The sequence below is a fragment of the Talpa occidentalis genome, unplaced genomic scaffold (genome assembly GCF_014898055.3).
Source record: "Talpa occidentalis isolate TD23 unplaced genomic scaffold, MPIMG_talOcc4v2.1, whole genome shotgun sequence".
NCBI classification, from domain to species: Eukaryota; Metazoa; Chordata; class Mammalia; order Eulipotyphla; family Talpidae; genus Talpa; species Talpa occidentalis.
This window is the reverse complement of record NW_026555331.1, coordinates 123,623,594-123,641,204: the sequence shown is the minus strand read 5'-3', so window position 1 is coordinate 123,641,204 and position 17,611 is coordinate 123,623,594. Positions and strand designations below refer to the sequence as shown.

The 17,611-nt window shown below is 42.2% G+C and overlaps 1 protein-coding gene across 1 annotated transcript in view; it reads left to right on the top strand.

The window, feature by feature from the left end:
• The window catches only part of LAMB4 (laminin subunit beta 4), a 76,874-nt gene that overhangs the window by 14,127 nt on the left and 45,136 nt on the right, over window positions 1-17,611 (top strand). The window contains exons 6-13 of the mRNA XM_037518655.2: window positions 779-842; window positions 1,018-1,232; window positions 2,590-2,710; window positions 4,443-4,631; window positions 8,863-9,042; window positions 13,295-13,404; window positions 15,527-15,606; window positions 16,169-16,319. Coding sequence (XP_037374552.1) covers window positions 779-842; window positions 1,018-1,232; window positions 2,590-2,710; window positions 4,443-4,631; window positions 8,863-9,042; window positions 13,295-13,404; window positions 15,527-15,606; window positions 16,169-16,319 — 1,110 coding nt within the window. The remainder of the gene's footprint in view (window positions 1-778; window positions 843-1,017; window positions 1,233-2,589; window positions 2,711-4,442; window positions 4,632-8,862; window positions 9,043-13,294; window positions 13,405-15,526; window positions 15,607-16,168; window positions 16,320-17,611) is intronic.

Genomic DNA, 17,611 nt, shown 5'->3' with positions numbered 1-17,611 from the left:
TAAACCTTTTTTTAAAAATGTGGTCAACTGAGATAAAAACAGTTCAGGTAGCACTCGCCCAACTATACGTTTTGTTGTTGGTTGCTTAAGAATGAAAGTGTCTAAACTGAAATGAGTCCTGAATTCATCTCAAATTTAGGTGAATGATAATAATCCTATACAGAAGTGCCTGTGGAAGGTGAGTGGGGGCTAACATCTGGGCTGGGCTCTGTGACATCAGGTACCCGGAGGAAGGGACATCTGTGCCTCAAAGGAACTATCTAAGCTAACGGCAGCCCTGGAATTGCTGTTTCACTTCCATGCTCTGTAAACCACCACCCTGGTGGAATCTTCCAGGAAGTTCCTCAGGGCGAAGCTGATGACTGGCAGCAGTCAGAGTAGGATGGGCTCGGGAGGGATTATTTGACTAGGTAGAGTAGTAAGGATTGGTGACAGAGGACACATCAAAGTCTGCTAGATCCATGTTGATGCTGACTCACTAACTGTGACCCCATCACTCCACCCCACCCATAACAGGTGCCCTTTCCAGGGATGCTGTCACCACTTCCATCTGTATGGACCACTTGCGCACAAGGAGCCAGAATGATCATTTAGTGTTATTCCTTTTCATTCTTAGCACTTTCATTCAAATGAGAACCTAAATGATAATTTGTATCCTACACCAACTGAGAAGCAATGGCTTAGCTTTCCTGTAAGGGCAGGATCGTTCTTTAAATGTATATTTGGCAATGATGTTTTTGGTTAAAGTAATATAAATTTACCTACTTTTGCTTTACAGGTTGTCTTTAAAGTTTTGGATCCCAGCTTTGAAATAGAAAACCCCTATAGCCCCTACATCCAAGGTAGGAAGGCCTTTATATTTGTCACAACAGCTCCATTTTTCAAAATGTCACTTAGGGGTATTCCTTGTTGCATTTCTATAGTACCTTAAGGGGGTGCCGGTGAATCAGCATGCCTTGAACAGGTGCAACATAAATGTACTTGGATTGGTAGTTTTTATTGTTTTCCTTTCTCCAGATCTGGTGACATTAACAAATTTGAGGATAAACTTTACCAAGCTCCACACCCTCGGGGATACGTTGTTTGGGAGCAGGCAAAACGGTTCCCTCAACAAATACTACTATGCTCTGTATGAGATGGTGGTTCGGGGAAGCTGTTTTTGCAACGGCCATGCCAGTGGATGTGGCCCGAAGCACTCGGGGCGGGGGGATGTTTTCAGCCCTCCTGGAATGGTGAGTTACTAATCCAAAAGAGTAGCCAGCATTTCCACGTTTCCTTCCCCGTCCTGGTGTTGATGTAGATTAGCCTCTTTGGGGGGATCAACCACTGAACTTCCAGCTTTGTGTAGGGGATAGGTTTCATTCCACCAGTCTTACAGGTATCTGGGGGGCCTTCAGGTGTCTAGCTAGAGGTTCTCGTTGGTTCTGCCACACACACACACATGCCACATAATTTCAAGATAGCTCATTTTGCTCTCTTGTTGTTTATTTTTTAGGGAATGGAGATTTGGTGGGAAGGGCCTATAATTTCACATGCATTTCCCCTCCCGTGATTAAGGAAGGTCCCCTGTGTGAGAGAGCCCCTGCTCGTGTCTCAGTGATGCGATACTGTAGATACGGCCCCTCCGCGGCCCCTCTCTGATGGCTGTAACTTCAAAGTGCAGAACTTTTTTACTCTGGGGGCCAGTCTTAAAAGAGTGATGTGGTAAAACTGTATTCTTATGCAGAGTCCGGAGATCCACCCTGGGGTGTGTCTAGTAAATAATTTTAAACTGTTCATTATCCTGCCAGGCTGAATGTTGAGGTTCTTATGCCTTTCCTTTCAGCTCCCTCTATGTTTCACTGCAAGTAGAGCTTTTCCTTTTAAACTTGGGCATTTGGGGCATTTTGGATAACACCAATAAAATCACATCCCTTTCTCTAGTTTCTTTGTTTTCTATGTCCCTATTTTTCTTTATGCTCTTCATGCTCCCACCTCCCCCACCATATACACACAAAACGCACCACATACACACTCGTCTTACCCCTTAATGCACCGTGGGCTACCCTGTGTTGCCCTGAAACTAGAATTCAGAAATCCCAAATAATTTATTGTAACTATTCACTGAACACCTTAAATTTAAAAAAAATGTAGAAGCCAGTTAAGCTAATACCGAAAGGTAGTCAGGATTGGTGCCATAACTCACTTGTGGGCCTGAGGACGCAGGGGCTGTCTGGTGAGTGTTGTATTTTCTGGCCAAAGAAAGTCCTCTTTTAAAAATACTGGATGGTCACTCATAGCAGGTATTTAGAAAACCTAAATAAGGGACCAGGAAAAAGACTAATTGTAATAAAGAAAAAATCAAAATCAACAAGCAACTATAAACCAGAGACACACTACTGGGGGTGTCTCTACCGGGGGTACGGGAGGAGGAGAGGAGGGATTAGGGTCAAAATAAGGGGGGGTGGGAATTGTGGGGAATATAACCAAAATGAAAATGCATACATTGTGCAAAAATGAAAAATGATGTAAGAATTATATAAAAAAATTTTAAAAAGTGAAAAAAAAGAAAGCCCTCTTTTAACACTGTCCACATATCCCTCATTGCAGGTTCATGGCCATTGCGTCTGTCAGCACAACACAGATGGTCCAAACTGTGAGAGGTGCAAGGACTTCTTCCACGACGTTCCTTGGAGGCCAGCTGTAGGCCTCGGGGACAGCGGTTGCAGAGGTGGGTGAAGAGAAGTTCTGAGCATTCCCGAGTGTGTTCTGATTTCCTTATGGTGAAAAATATTTAGTTCATTTCTGTGGAGTTGTCGGCACCAAAGGTGGTGAACCTCGCCTTCCAGTTTCAGCTGTGGGTTATCCAGATACCTCCCTTTATCCCAGCAACTTCTCAAACCCTCACAGCAAAAAATTAACATTAATTGAACAAATGCAGCAATACGCGTGTTGCACAGTCCTTTCCCTGAGGAGAGGCTGAGCCAATGCAAGAACATTGGGGGCAGAGCCACCCTGGGAAATAGGGGAGCACTAGATTTGGTAGAGATCCCAACCATTTTCCTGAACATGACCTTCAACCCAAGAGTTGGGTAATAAGAGAAATGAGGTCTAAAATAGAGTTTGGCAGGCTATTGTATTTTTATTAAATGTTTAGGCTAATAGGATGGGGTGGGTTGTAATTTGTTTGCTGCCTCCAAAGTTTGATGAACTTCCAAACAAACTTGTTATTCAGTTTTTTCCCCAAACTTGGAAAAAGAAGAATTTGACAGTGTGAAAGGTCACTTAGAAGAACTTCGAGAAAGCCCCAACTCTAAGCATCACAGTGTCCAAGACGCAGCAAAATTCAGTCTAAACTTATGCTGTTTACAGGGGAAACCAACAGGACCAAAAGCCAAGATTTACTACCAAGACAAACAAATTCCTCCAAACAGATTATCTTCCCTCTGTTGCTCCCACTGAGGTCCAGATGGGGTAACAATGACCTGCAGCCCATAGGACAGGAGAGGGACACAGGGTGGGGGGCTGAAGGATGGGGAGCAGCTCCAGCCTCTTAGCAGAGAAGTCTTGGTATATATAGAACATTGGATGGCAAAAACTCAAATGTCAAAGTCAGGAAAAGTATTCTTTTTAACCCCAAAACTGTATATTTAAAATTACTGTGAAAGAGACCACACCAGAAATGATCAAACCAAAAGGACCCCCAACAGAACAACCAGACCCCCAGAAAATACCCCAATGTTAGGAAATTGCTATAAAACATGATTCATGTTTTTCTTTTTTTTTTTTTTTTTGTTTTTGGTTTTTAAAATATTTATTTTTACAAGAACTGGGGTACAGGCTAGAGGCTCAGGAGGTGAGAGGATTCACCAGAGACAGAGTGGGGAACAGAACAGGCAGATGGACCGAAGTACACTGCCGAGGGGAGCAGCGGGTGAGACAAGAGAGGTCTACTGCACCATGTGGGTATCTCCCTGACCGGCTGGGAATAGAACTGGTGCTGCAGAGGCTGCAGACAGCTTCACAGTGCAGCGCTCAATCTGCTGCGCCACCGGGGAGGCCCAGATTCATGTTTTTCAACAACATTTTTTATAACCTTGCTAACTCAATTATTCATACTGACTCAGTAAACTGTGGGGTGCTTTCAGACTAGATGAGTCAGTAAACACATCTTTACTGAACAACATGAAGATGACACCACTGGGGTCAAGATCACCCCAATGGTTTTGTTTTATTTATTTCACTTAAAAATTCTAGATATTAATAGTTTGGGGAACACGTTCTGTAAAGAATATATTATAGAATCAGGATGCTGGAAAGATCCTTTGAAAGCACCTAATGTTTTGTATACTTGGTGTATCTGTAGCTCTAAAAAAGGCCAAAGGGAGCAAGGAAGCCCGCGTGCAGGGGTGGGTAGGCGCTGCCCCACCTTCCTGTGCCCAGTGCCTCCTCTCTTCCTGCAGCTTGTCACTGTAACAGCCACTCGGACCGTTGTCACTTCGACATGACGGTGTACCTGGCCAGCGGCGGCCTCAGCGGGGGCGTGTGTGAAGACTGCCAGCACAACACCGAGGGGCAGCACTGTGATCGCTGCAGCCCCCTCTTCTACCGGAATCCGCTCAAGGCCATCTCAGATCCCTATGCCTGCCTGCGTGAGTACCAGCCTCTGACCCGTCACTTCCACCTATTTGAGCCAATGCTGATGGAGCCCTGGCTGCCCACTGGTGAATCTGAAATGGTCTGGGTTCAACCAGGAGGGGGCAGTAAAATTGGCTACAACATTTGCCCAGTGGTAGACAATTCAACTTTGCTACTAAGGCACAGGGGCTGTTCTTACCTTACTTCGTTTTTCTTATAGTAGCCCTCAGAATTCGTTCATCCTATTTTTATTCTCAACTTTTTAAGAAGAAATATTTCGAGCATTTACAAAAGAGCAGAGAATCATATAAACAATCTGATACCCACCACCAGATTTGTCAAAACTATTATCTTATCCTATCACCTTCTGGAGTTCCATTAATAAAACATTTCAGATGTTATTATTGTCCCAGGTGCACATCTGCCTACCCTCTTCCCTCTTCCACATGTGTTTATCATTTATAAACATATACATATATATATTTATTATGATATCATTTATCATTACCATGTTTGTTTTTATACTTTCACACTCTTTTGATCTACAAACGATATGGCGTGCTTTCAGACTCGATAAATATGTCGCCCAGTATCCTTGAGTATTTTGGTCAGCATTATATTTTTGAGTTTTGTCCATATCAGTGGCCTTAGTCCTCCACTTTTAATAGATTTCCTTCCTATAAATATGACAAAATCTGTTTGTCCATTTCTTTCTGGATGCTGCAGTAAACATTCTCATTTATGTGACCTTGTGCACTGGAGCAAAGGCCACCCCTACACCCCACACCTAGGAGTGAAACTAAAGGGCCATGGAGTGTGAGCTGCTTCAAATTGATTAGGTGATACTGAACTGTGTCCTCAGTCACAGAGAGTGCCTGCGCTCTACCCTACTCTCTGGCCAGCACTTGGTGTTGTCATACTTGAATTTAAATTTGAATTTCCCTGTAGGAGTGAGACTTGAGTGAGGCAAATAATTCATGTAGCTCCCCAAATTTAAGGAAACAGTCACTCTCAGGGTCATGCAAGCCAGGTTGACATCTGCCCTTGCATTAACCTGCCAGGAAGTGCTCCTTAAGCTTTGCATTTTATCCACCTTGCTTACCTCACTCATCCAGCACCACTGTTGGTTATTTCCTAGATAAATATTCCAACCCAGCTTCAAATACCCAGTGCTGGGAACTGGGTCTTAAGTCATGCACTACTTCAAACTATCAAGTTAGGTTGTTCTTGTTTCATGGATGCTGGCAGGAGATTTGAAACTCCTGGGTCAAAGATGAATGACTATTATTCATGGGACAGCAAATAACCAGATGTTGTTGGTGGTGTGTGTTCCCAGGTGTCTGAGCCCCAACACCCACTGGAGCAACACAAAGGATACCAGATGCATCCTGTGATGATTAATGAGTTTAGGTCACAGCCAAAGAATATGGAGCTTGAGGATTCATTGATTTTATCAGTGGAAGCAAGCCTCCTTTCTGTCCAGGGGAAGATGCCACCTCATTCCCAAAGGTGGCTTGCTGTTACCACAGTCCCAAAGAAACAGCCTGGGTAAAGAGTAACTGGGACCTTGCAGTGTTGTCACACTCAGAAAAAATGTTCCAATTCCCAGGGCCCATGGGATAGCCTCTCCCAGTACCCAGAAATCCAGCTTCTTTGGCTGTCACAAAATATTTCACATTATATTTCAAAAGGACCTACTACGACACTAGAATCTCAAACTCTGTCTAATCAGAATACAGAAAAATGAAGTCTTCTGCACATGTAATTCACTGGCCACCTGAATGTATACAGTATCTTAGATTTCAAACTTTAAATCAATACAATGTAGAACAAGCATAAATGAAGATTTTTTGCTCAGGTAGGCACTTGATACGTAGAATTTTACCAACATGATTTTTTTATTATTGATACAAAGAACTGGATTCCCAGGAAATATATTTTATTAAATCAGTGCCCCACTAGAATTGGCAAATGCCTACATGCAACTTTTACTAAGGTTTTAAAAGCTATGTATTTATAAAAGAAGATGAAATTGCTCTCCTGGAAAATACTGTGTTTTCAAACAAATAGGCTAGGAATCTGGAAAGAGATCTGGAAATAACTAAACCAAATGTTTTGAAGCCAGAGTCTTATTCCTTAAGAACCACGTAACAGGATCTTGATGTTGCATTTAAAGGAAACCATGGAAAGAAAACTAATACCCCTGATAGGAAGTTAAGAAGACATTATCTGTAAACAAGGAGAGATGAGGAGCTGGTCAAAACCACCGTTACGAGGCTCCCAGTTCCTCCCAGCTTACCTACCCTCTGTGTGTGTATATGTGTGTGCGCGCGTGCGTGCGTGCGTGTACACAAATGACGTGTGTTAAGATCGACTAACTTTCTAGTGCAAATGTTCTCTAAGTTGTCCTGGTTTGATCATAAATATTTACATAAACAGATTCTAGGCATAAGAGTTAACTAATCTTAAGTTTTCTATTGATTAAAACTCAGTCAGAGGTACTACAGGAAAAAACCAAGGTTTGGTAGACTCAACCTCTGTGCTGAATTAAATTGTGTGATACCAAGAAATTTTATTGAACATCTAGACTAAAGGACATGACATAGGGTTATTTCAAAGTAAAGTTACTATCTGCTGTCACCCACATCTCTTTCCCAAAGGCTACTTCCTAACGTAATTAAATTATACCCTGGAACTCAGTACTAAACCTTTGGAGAGCCTCCCAAAAAAGTTGAACTTTTTTCTTTTGACTTATAAAATGAATCCAGTCTGTTCCTTCCTTTCCAGAAACAACTGACTTTAATAAGAAGAAAATTGTGTTTATTCCAATCGAAACAGAACCCAATCCTGTTTTTCCAAAATAAGATTTTATCGAGAGTCACAACCCAATAACAAACCATCAAAAACTGAAAAAAACTCTGTCAGACAGGCAAGTGTTTGCTTCAATGACACCAAACAACTGGTTTAACTGGATTTGTTCCACTAAACTCACTAACCTTAAATGGTTATTTATTAGAGTTGAGGGTTGTTTTTCTCAATCCAAAACAAAGATGTATAAATGTGAACATAGTTGTTTCTCAGAACCAGGGGAATCATTTTTTATTTTTACTTGCCTCCTGCACAGTGAAATCCCTGGGAAACACAGCACCACAGAACAAGAGATGGGGTGGTCAGCTCGCGAATACCAACACTTGTTCTCTCTACCCACACCTCAGTAGTGCCGTTCCAGCCTCTGCCTCTGCACTCTAATAAACAGGGGGGTCACACGTCTATGGGGCAGAGAGTCCTTTCCGCACTCAAGCAAGCTCTGGCTTTTCTAACGTCTACCCTCTGGAATTATTCAGGCTGTCAGCTTCCTTTTCTACGGGACACTCCTTCCTTGACTTGTTCAAGTTTCTGCTGAGAAGGAGAGGCAGGGAGGAGGTTGTTAGCTTTGTTGTTCCTTTGCTGCAGGTGACTACCTCATTTCCCGGAATCTCTTCATCCAAGCTTTTGCTCCACCAGCATACTTTCAAAAGGAAAGCAAGGACATGAGTATTTCTTGCTTTCCCCTTCTTTTCTCATATGTGCTCCTTCCAGGAAGAGTCAAAAAGAATAATAGTCCTCATCCTTGCAACATATTTTCTAAGATGGGGAAGAACAGGCTGATTTTCTTAACCACATTTCAGAAATTTGGTAAACATTTTATGTAATTCCCCGTCTTTCTGATGTCCCTTGATTCTTTAATATATAGATATACACATACATATATGTATATATATATATTTCACTGCAATACCCCACTTTTAATTCTCTTGTCCTTATATTCACCTCTATAATATTTGTAACTATCTATTGAGGTGAAATTCACATCATATATAAAAGTAACCATTTTCAAGTGAACAATAATTCATGGGCAAAATGTTGTGTAACCCCGGCTACATAGCTCCAAAACATTTTCATCTCCCTCCCAAATAATCTGTTCTTCTAGTTTCCATGATAGCAGTTTTCCTCTGGTCCTTTGACTTCAAATTCATTTAAAAGTCTTTGTAAAAGCAAAACGTATGGAGTTACTCAACATTTCCCAAGACCAGAGACTGTGAGATAGTTCCATGCAGCCTTTGGCCAACTGTCTAATCATGTCAACATATTTAATGATTGGAAACAATAGCTATTAAAGAGTTAAAGTGGGGGGGAAATGCTTTATTTACAGTTCAGTTTTCCCATGACTTGCATGAACTGACATCGTGGTGTCTGTGTCTCCAGCTTGTGAATGTGACCCTGACGGGTCCATATCAGGTGGCATTTGTGTGAGCCACTCAGACCCCGCCGTGGGCTCTGTGGCGGGCCAGTGCCTGTGCAAGGAGAACGTGGAAGGAGCCAAGTGTGACCAGTGCAAACCCAACCACTATGGACTCAGCGCCTCTGATCCCCTGGGCTGCCAGCGTGCGTATTTTAAAGTTTGGGACTATCTTCATCAGCCATAACGTTCGGTGATTGTAAATACGTGAGTCCTGCCAGCCTCCGAGTTTTTAAAAAACAATGCAAAACTTCTCCCAGCTATTAGCAGAGAGCTTTTCTCAGAGGCCTGATGAGTTTGTCATAAAGGACCAGCAGGGGGCGCTCGTACTTTCCCCGCTGGAGCAAACTCCAGGGCAGGTCCAACAAATGTAATTCCAAGTTGTGAAACTAAAAATAAGTAAAATTGTATGGGGAATATAAAAATAAAATTTAAATTAAAAAATAAAAATAAATAAAATAAAATAAATAAAAATAAAAATAAGTAAATGCATAAGTAAACGAATGAATGTCTCCAGAAGGACTCTTCTGCACACATTCATGAAATTATATTATACATTTATGATAGATTTATGACCGAGAAGGCAATTTTCTAATGTGGGTTTCTTTTTTCAAATTCCTTTCTCCCTTTCTCCTCACACTCCTCCTAGCCTTGCTCCTCTGTTCTCTGAGACAGAGAAGGAAAAAATTGAAGAACCAAGGGAGGGATTGTAAGGAAATAGAAAGGACCTGGGAGTTTTCTGTGGTCAAATGGGGAGGCCCTTGGCTCTAGGATCACAGAAATTTAGAGCCTCCTGTGGTCTCATAAAGCTGCAGATTCCTCAGGGAATCTGGGTAAATAATTGTTCTTTTGTCACAGTGTTGTGTTCTATATTTTTGCCCATATAAGGGAGTGTGAATTATTTGCATGTTTAGAGAGCTGCATGCTGTATTTTTCTGTAGAAAAATGCTCTTTTTCTTGGACTTGATGGCACAATTAAATTTCAGGATAATGAATTACAGTCTAGCCAGTTTCCCATCACACTGTTCAGTACTCCTGGTTCACTAACTAAACCTTGTTTTTTGTCTTGGGTGTTTGCTCTTTTGTAACAACTTTACTAAGATATAGTTCACATACTGTATAACTCACCCTGTATTGTGTAAATTTTTTTTTAAGATTTATTTATGTATACAAGAACTGGGGTGCAGGCCAGAGGTGTGGGGGTGAGAGGATCCACCAGAGACAAAGTGCGGAACAGAACAGGCAGACTGACTGAAATACACTGCTGAGGGGAGCAGCGGGCGAGTCAGGAGAGGTCTGCTGCGCCACGTGGGCAGCTCCCTGGCCAGGGATCGAACTCCTTCAGTGGCTGTGGACAGCCCCATAAGTTGCGTCCCAACCCCTTGAGCCACCAGGGAGGCCCACAATTTAATATTTTTAGTATATGTGTTGTGTAATTAGCACTGCGATCAATTTTAAAACATTTTCATCACCCCACCTAGAAACCCCATTCCCCGCGTCCGAGAATACACCCAAAATACTGCAAGCTGGATCATAGCATCAGTCTTCATGGTGGCCAAAAAGGCGGAAGCCATGCAAATGTCCAGCGACAGATGAATGGAGAAGCAAAATGTGACACACACAATGGGCCATTATCCAGACTTGAAAAGGGAGGAAATTCTGACACATGCTGAACTTGAATGATCTTGAAAATATTGTGCTAACTGAAATAAGTCAGACATAAAAGGGCAAATATTGTATGATTCCTTTTAAAACAAGTACTGAGCATAGTTATTCCATAAAAACCAAAAGGTGGTTGTCACCCTTCACCAGTGGGGGAGGGTGAAGATTAAAGGGAGGGATCTTGCTTAATGGATATAGAGTTTAATTTTTTCAGATGAAAATAATCCTGGAGATTGGATGCACAACATTGGGAGTGTAATTCAACCCTAAATTATCCCTTTAAAATGATTAAGATGGTAACTTTCATGTTGTATGTATTTTACTGCAAAAGAGAATGGAAACCCATGCACTTTTTTAAATGCATTTTCATTCTGAGGTTACATTTCTGCTTCTCCACATGTGCACATTTTCCACTCAGCCTCCACCAAACCACCCGTGCCAACGCCACGTCTGCCTTCCTCCTCCACCCCTCTGCCCTCCCCCTTGTTTCCTCTGGTAACCATTAATTTCTTTCATTTTGTCCAAGATTTATTACTTCTGTATTTTTCCTGTGTATATTTTTGGGTTATTTATATTCCACAGATGAGTGAAACCATCTGATATCTTTCACTTTGTGATTTACTTCACTGAACATGTCTTGAGGTCCATCCCTTTTGTCCCTAAGGACACTGCTTTATCTTTCCAAACAGCCGTGTGGTGTTCCATTGAAGATATAGTCTATATGTTCTTTATCCATTCATCTGCTGAATGGCATGCAGGGTGATCCCTTGATTTGGCAATTGTGGACAGTGCTGCTATGAACACGGGCAACGTGAAATCTCTCCATGTTGGGTTTTCATATTTTTACTAGAAATATCTTATAAAGGTATTGCTGGATCATACAGAATTTCCATTTTTATTTATTTAAGAAACTTTCAGACCGTTTTCCATAGAAGCTGCACCAGTTTATGTTCTCAACAGTGGATGAGAGAACACTTTCACCACATCCTCACCAACATTTATTGTTTCCATTCTTTTTGATTCTCACACGGTGAAGTGACATCTCAGGGTGGTTTTGATTTGCATTCTCCATAAAAAGAAATGTTGAACAATTTTTCATGTCTGTAGGCTGTCTAAGCATCTTTAGAAAAGTGTCTACTTAGGGCTTGTGCCAATTTTTGATTGGGTTGTCTTTTTTTTTTTTTTAATAGAGGCATGCTTTATTTATTTGTTTGCTGGTTTGTTTGTTTGTTTGTTTTGTTTATACAAGCACTGGGTACAGTCAGAGGTGCGGGAGGGAGGGTGAGAGAATTCACCAGAGCCAGAGCGGGGAGCAGAGCAGGCAGAAGGAACGAAGTGCACTGCTGAGGGGAGCAGCGGGTGGCAGGAGAGGTCTGCGCGCCATGTGGGACTCTCCTCCGGTGGCCGGGGAGCAGACGGGGATCGAACCGGCGCCGCAGAAGCCGCGCGCAGTTTCGCAACCCAGCGCTCAACCGCTGCGCCACCGGGGAGGCCCTGATTGGGTTGTCTTTTTTTGTTGGTGGTTTGTATGAGTACTTTGTATATTTTGGAAATTAGCCCCTTGTCAGATGTGTGATATGCAAATATTTTTTCCCATTCTCTAGGTTGCCTTTTGTTTTTGTGATGGTTTCTTCTGAGGCAGAAAAAAAATGTTAGTTTGATGCAGTCCCACTTGTTAATTTTTGCTTCAGTTTTGGTCCTTGCCATTAGTGTTGAGTCCCCAAATATATCTTGTGATAGCTGTTCTGCAGTGTGTCCCCTATGTTTTCTTTCAAGTATTTTATAGTTTCCCTTCTTATATCCAGATCTTTAATTCATTTTGAATTAATTTTTATGTGTGCACTTAAATATGGGTCCAGTTTTCTGTTTTTACATGTAGCTCTCCATGTTTCCCACCCCATACCCTCTCTTTAGCTCCTATTCCCCCAGCCCTAGGCAAATACTAATCTACTTCCTGCTCCTATAGATCTGCCTAATCCATACAAATGGAATCATGGACATGGTCTTGCATGACTGACTGCTTTCACTTAGCATAATTGTTTCAATTTGATGAAATAATATTCACGTATAGCATGTATCAGCACTTCATTTCTTTTTATTGCTGAATAATATTCCATTGTATAGTTATACCATATTTTATTTATGTGTTCACTAGCTGGTGGACATATGGATTATTTCCATGAACAATGGTTATTCCTGCCGGGGAGTAACTGGGGATAATATATATCTTGCTTTGGAGGCATCATTTGTTCACCTTCACAATATAGGAAAGACTCAGAAATGTCTATGGGTAGAAGAAAAAGAGGAGGGAGAAAATAAAAAGCAGAAATAACAAGGCAGCAAGAAAAAGAGTGGAGAGAGATAGATACCTCTTCCAGAGAAGAGGCTGTCATAATCACCATGTCACCCAAGAATCCTTGTCCCTGGTCACCCAGCCTAGCCAGCATCTTTGAGATTACTGTGCAGCATTCAAGCTTGCATGAATCCTCCACTTTGTTGTCCCTTCCTGCTTGCCATCCAGTAGAACTGCACAAGGGCTCTGGGAGTGCAGGCACTGGATTTCTGGGGCAGGCTGCATGCAGCACAGTGATCGTGCAGCCAGCCAGACAGTGCACTGGCCAGAGCAGTCTGCTCTAGGTCCTCGTGGCCAGGCATCTTATTCAGTGTGAGCTATTAAGGACATTTATAGGAATGGGGAACTAAAAGTAAGAATGACTGTGTATGCTATGCTTTTAGCCTGCAACTGTAACCCCTTCGGGAGCCTGCCACTCTCAGCCTGCGATGTGGACACAGGCCAGTGCTTGTGCAGACCTTCGGTCACCGGACCACACTGTGAAAAATGTGCTGTATGTATTGTCCACACCTTCCCTTTCACATAAGGGTGCAGATCCCTACTGCCATTGCCTAGAAAAGACTAGGTCTTATTCATTGTTTTCCTTATCCTGTTGTATTGCAATACTCCAGTGGTAAAAGTATTTACACTACAGAAATCAGCAAACACTGTACACCAACCCCTTACCCTCCTGCAGAGACCTGGTTGTTAAATATTTACCAGCTGCCACTGGATTGGATTGAATTGGCCAAGGCACTGGTGTCAGTAGTTTTATCTACCATTCTTCTGGAAGTGCCAGGTAGTAGAATATAAAGGCATTTATCTGCCCTTTGCGTGTGTGCATGTGTACGCACCTCCTGGATCATGGGCCTTATCTTCCAGGTCTTAAACGTAATCCCCTTGCCATCCCTACCATTTCTTGCCAAGAAATATTTTGGATAAGCTCATTTAAAATTAAAAAAAAAAACCAAACCTTAGGTTTAAAGGTACTGTGGGAAATAAACTCTTGGACTTTTCACTAACTCCACTAAATATATGAGCATGTATGTCATGACAGTAAAATAAGAAATGTGTCGTGCAGTTCAGGAGTTCCAACCCAACTCTTACTTTTTTTGTTCTCCAGTCTTGGCAGTCCACGATGACATTTTAGAAAGAAAAAACAAAATCTTAACCTAATAAAAGAACAGTGACCTTGATGTGTCTGAAGAAATGTCGCTGATAAATAAGAAACATATGCCTATTGGGACATAGTTTTGTACTAATATTTTAGGTCATTTTACTGAAAACATATGAGGATGAGGCGGGGGAGAAGAAGCCAGAAATTTCGAAGCAGGAACTCTCTGTCCCATATGTCAGGGCAGCTAGAAGTTTTACGCGTGAGGGTGGGTCACCCCAGCTCAGCAGCCACGCATGCGCATCACGAATGAGCACGCTTTGCGAAGCACTCCATCAGCTCATTCCAGACAAACCTTGGATTCAGGCTGACCTTTTTACTGGCAGGTTAATTGCCATTGTCCAGTTAACTTGATTTGTTGAGCAGGGACCTGCCCATGGGGAAATTGTCCAGTGTGGCTGAGCCAACACACCCACCAGATGGGTCTCCCCATCCATCTGATGTCCCCAAGACCTCTGCTGAGATGGCCAACGCGAGAGCATGACCTGGCGGGAGGGAGTTTTTGCAACCACATTCTGAATGAAACAGCTCATTTTGCATTGTTTTCCTAAATTGAAATTTAGTTTTGGGGAATACAGCAAAAGTGCCTTGCCATGTCTTGTAACAAATTATGTCGACTTTGAATTTAAAATAGATCTTTTTGAGTGAAATCAGGTGTAAAATTTCACCCAGATAACAACAAAAAATATATGGATCCTTAATACACACATTTCAAACAAGAGTCTCATGCCTGTAAGATATAAATTTTATCTGAGCATGCTAAATTGAGATTTGAGAGGGAAGATTTTTTTCTGACCATTTCATAGTAAATACTATTAGATTTAGGAAATAATTGTTTGTAGCTCACCAGCTGTTTATAGTGAATAAAGGTCAAGATGTTGTAATGATGAAAAAGTCTAATACAGCAGAGCTGACTCTTGCACAGGCCCTTGCTTATGCCGACAACTTATTTGAAAATGAATGACTGCTAAACTGGGATATTCGCATAAGATCTCAAAATTAGCTTGATAGAGTTTTGTTTTTTTTTTTTTTCCCCCAAAACATTTCAATATTGTGTAAGTAAAATCTTTAGGGATTTGCTGGAAAGGAAAGCTATTGGCTTTATAAAAGCAGTTGCAACTCGACTTGCAGAGGAGCTTCTCAGACTGGCCTTAAACAACCCAGCTTGAGGTTAAATTGGTGCTGCACAAGGCCCTGAGTGCTGCCCAAGGCCCATTGCATTTCCACTTGAGGAATACTCTAACAACCCTCCTGTTCCCTCCACTTCAAGTCCTGGGGATGAGGAGTTATGTGTCCATCTAAGATCATTCCCAAGTACACAGGGAAGAAAGGCTTCTGTATGATTGTTTGGGCTCTCTGGCTATTTGATCTGCATCCATTAAATTATAGTGATTTTATTATTATGCTTCGGAGCAGTAAATATCCTCCTCGCTGGAATCCACTGAGCATTTTCTCTTTATAGGTTGGATACTGGGGATTGGAAAATTATCTCCATGAATGTTCGCCCTGTGACTGTGATATTGGAGGTGCTTATGCAAATGTGTAAGTCAGTAAAATGAATGACAATGTTGTGTCAAAATTCCTCACTCATATCCACTTTATAAAAACACCTTTTATTCTGATCTGCTCATGGTCACAAGTGAAGGATTTTATTTCATGACATGCAAAGGACATTGAAAAGCAGTGCTCTTGAGACTTTAACTGCAGCCCAACTGACTAATTATACTTCAAATATTTCCAAGAGTGAGAAAAACAATTCTCTTGACTGGATATCCCAAGAGGCGGCGGGGTAGATGCCTGGAAATGTGCAATCTGAACTGCCTCAGACGTCAACTCTTTGCCATACTGTAAAGGTCCTATACACTGCTTCTACCAACTGTTAGGGCAGCTGAGGAGAGAGCAGCTCCCTGGGTTTCATGGCTGTGCATTGGCTTTTCAGGACAGGACAGGAGGATCCATAGCGACTCACATCCCCCACAGACAGCTGATCCATGGATTTAGACATTTGGAACAAACGCAGAGATCACTTGGCCCAGTATCCCCTGGCCTGCATTCTGCACTCACCCCCTCTGTGCTTCTTCACGATGGGTTGGTTTCTCCCCAGGTGCTCACCCGCAGATGGGCAGTGTGAATGTCGCCCGCACGTCACTGGCCGCAGCTGCACTGCACCAGCCCCTGGCTACTTCTTTGTGCCTTTGAATTTTTATCTCTATGAAGCAGAGGAGGCCACACCACTCCAGGGACTTGTGCCTTTGGTTGGTATTTTATTTACTCTTTTCTTAGATTTCATCTGATGCGGTGTCTGTAGCTACACACAGAATGCCCTTGAGATCTTGGTTAAGATCTCTGGAAAATAATGATTTTGCCTATAAATGCATGTAGAGTTTTATGCTATCATGGAACTAAGGATCATTTTGTTTACCTTTGTATCCTGATTCGAGCAGAGCTTGGCACATAAGTATAAGCGGTACAGCACTGTGATGAAATGGACTTGACTTTTGCCTTTTCAATGCACCAATCAGACAGAATGTGTTAATTGAGCAGCTTAACTGCTTGTCTGTCTCCACCAGGATGCTCCAAACCATGAGCAGGAAGGGAGATCTTATGCCATCCACTAGTGTTTCCAGGACATAGCCACGTACCAGACGTGTAGTGGGAACTTCACTCATCTCTGATAATGAGCGAATTCGGTGCATTACAGAGTGTAAGCCGTGCTCTCTGGCCTCCTGAGACTGAGCTTAGATTAGCAGTTCTCGCTGACGGCAGGGATGTGGAAGGAGTGCGTGATTACAAGTGCCGCTTGCACTCTACTTCATTTCCGAGGAGTCATAGTCCTGCAGGCTGTTTTCCCTAAAAATGTGTTCTGAAGACTTGTCAGAAGAGCAGACACAGATGTGTCATGACCAGAGGACATACAAGTTAGACTCCCGTAACCTTCTCCAGCGTTACAGCAGCCTTAGACAGCGATAGGACAGAGGAGAGGCAAAGTAAGGCCAAAGTCTTGAAGGGGAGCAGCATGTGGAGGCCAGTGCTGAAGACAGGATTTGATTAGAAAACAGGGGACTCATGCCAGCTTCCCAGGACTAAGTCAGTCCTGGATATCTTTTCCTTTTCTGGACTCTGTTGGTAAGAGGGGCAAAACTTGCTCTTTTGCTGATTATATTTGGTACGGGAGATTTTCACTGTCTGTACTCAGACTTACAACTGTGGTAGGTATAAAAAAAATGAAATAGTCCTATGTCTAGATTCTTCTTCATGGATTTTAATATTGATGGTGACTTAAAAAAAAATTTGGAAAGGAATACTGCAACTTATGCTATAACAATTATAAATTATCTATATATATGTGCACATGTGCACTCATTGTCTTGTCCCCTGGTTCCTGGAGTAGAGCCATTAAAATCTTTCTACGTTTCTAAGTGATAAGAGCATTAGGCGCATATTTTGTTTCAATATGTGGTCTTTGACCCTGGTTCCTGACACAGAGCACCTAAATCCCTTGGAATTTCCTGAGTGATAGCAGTGTCTTTTGTTCTAATAAGGCAAT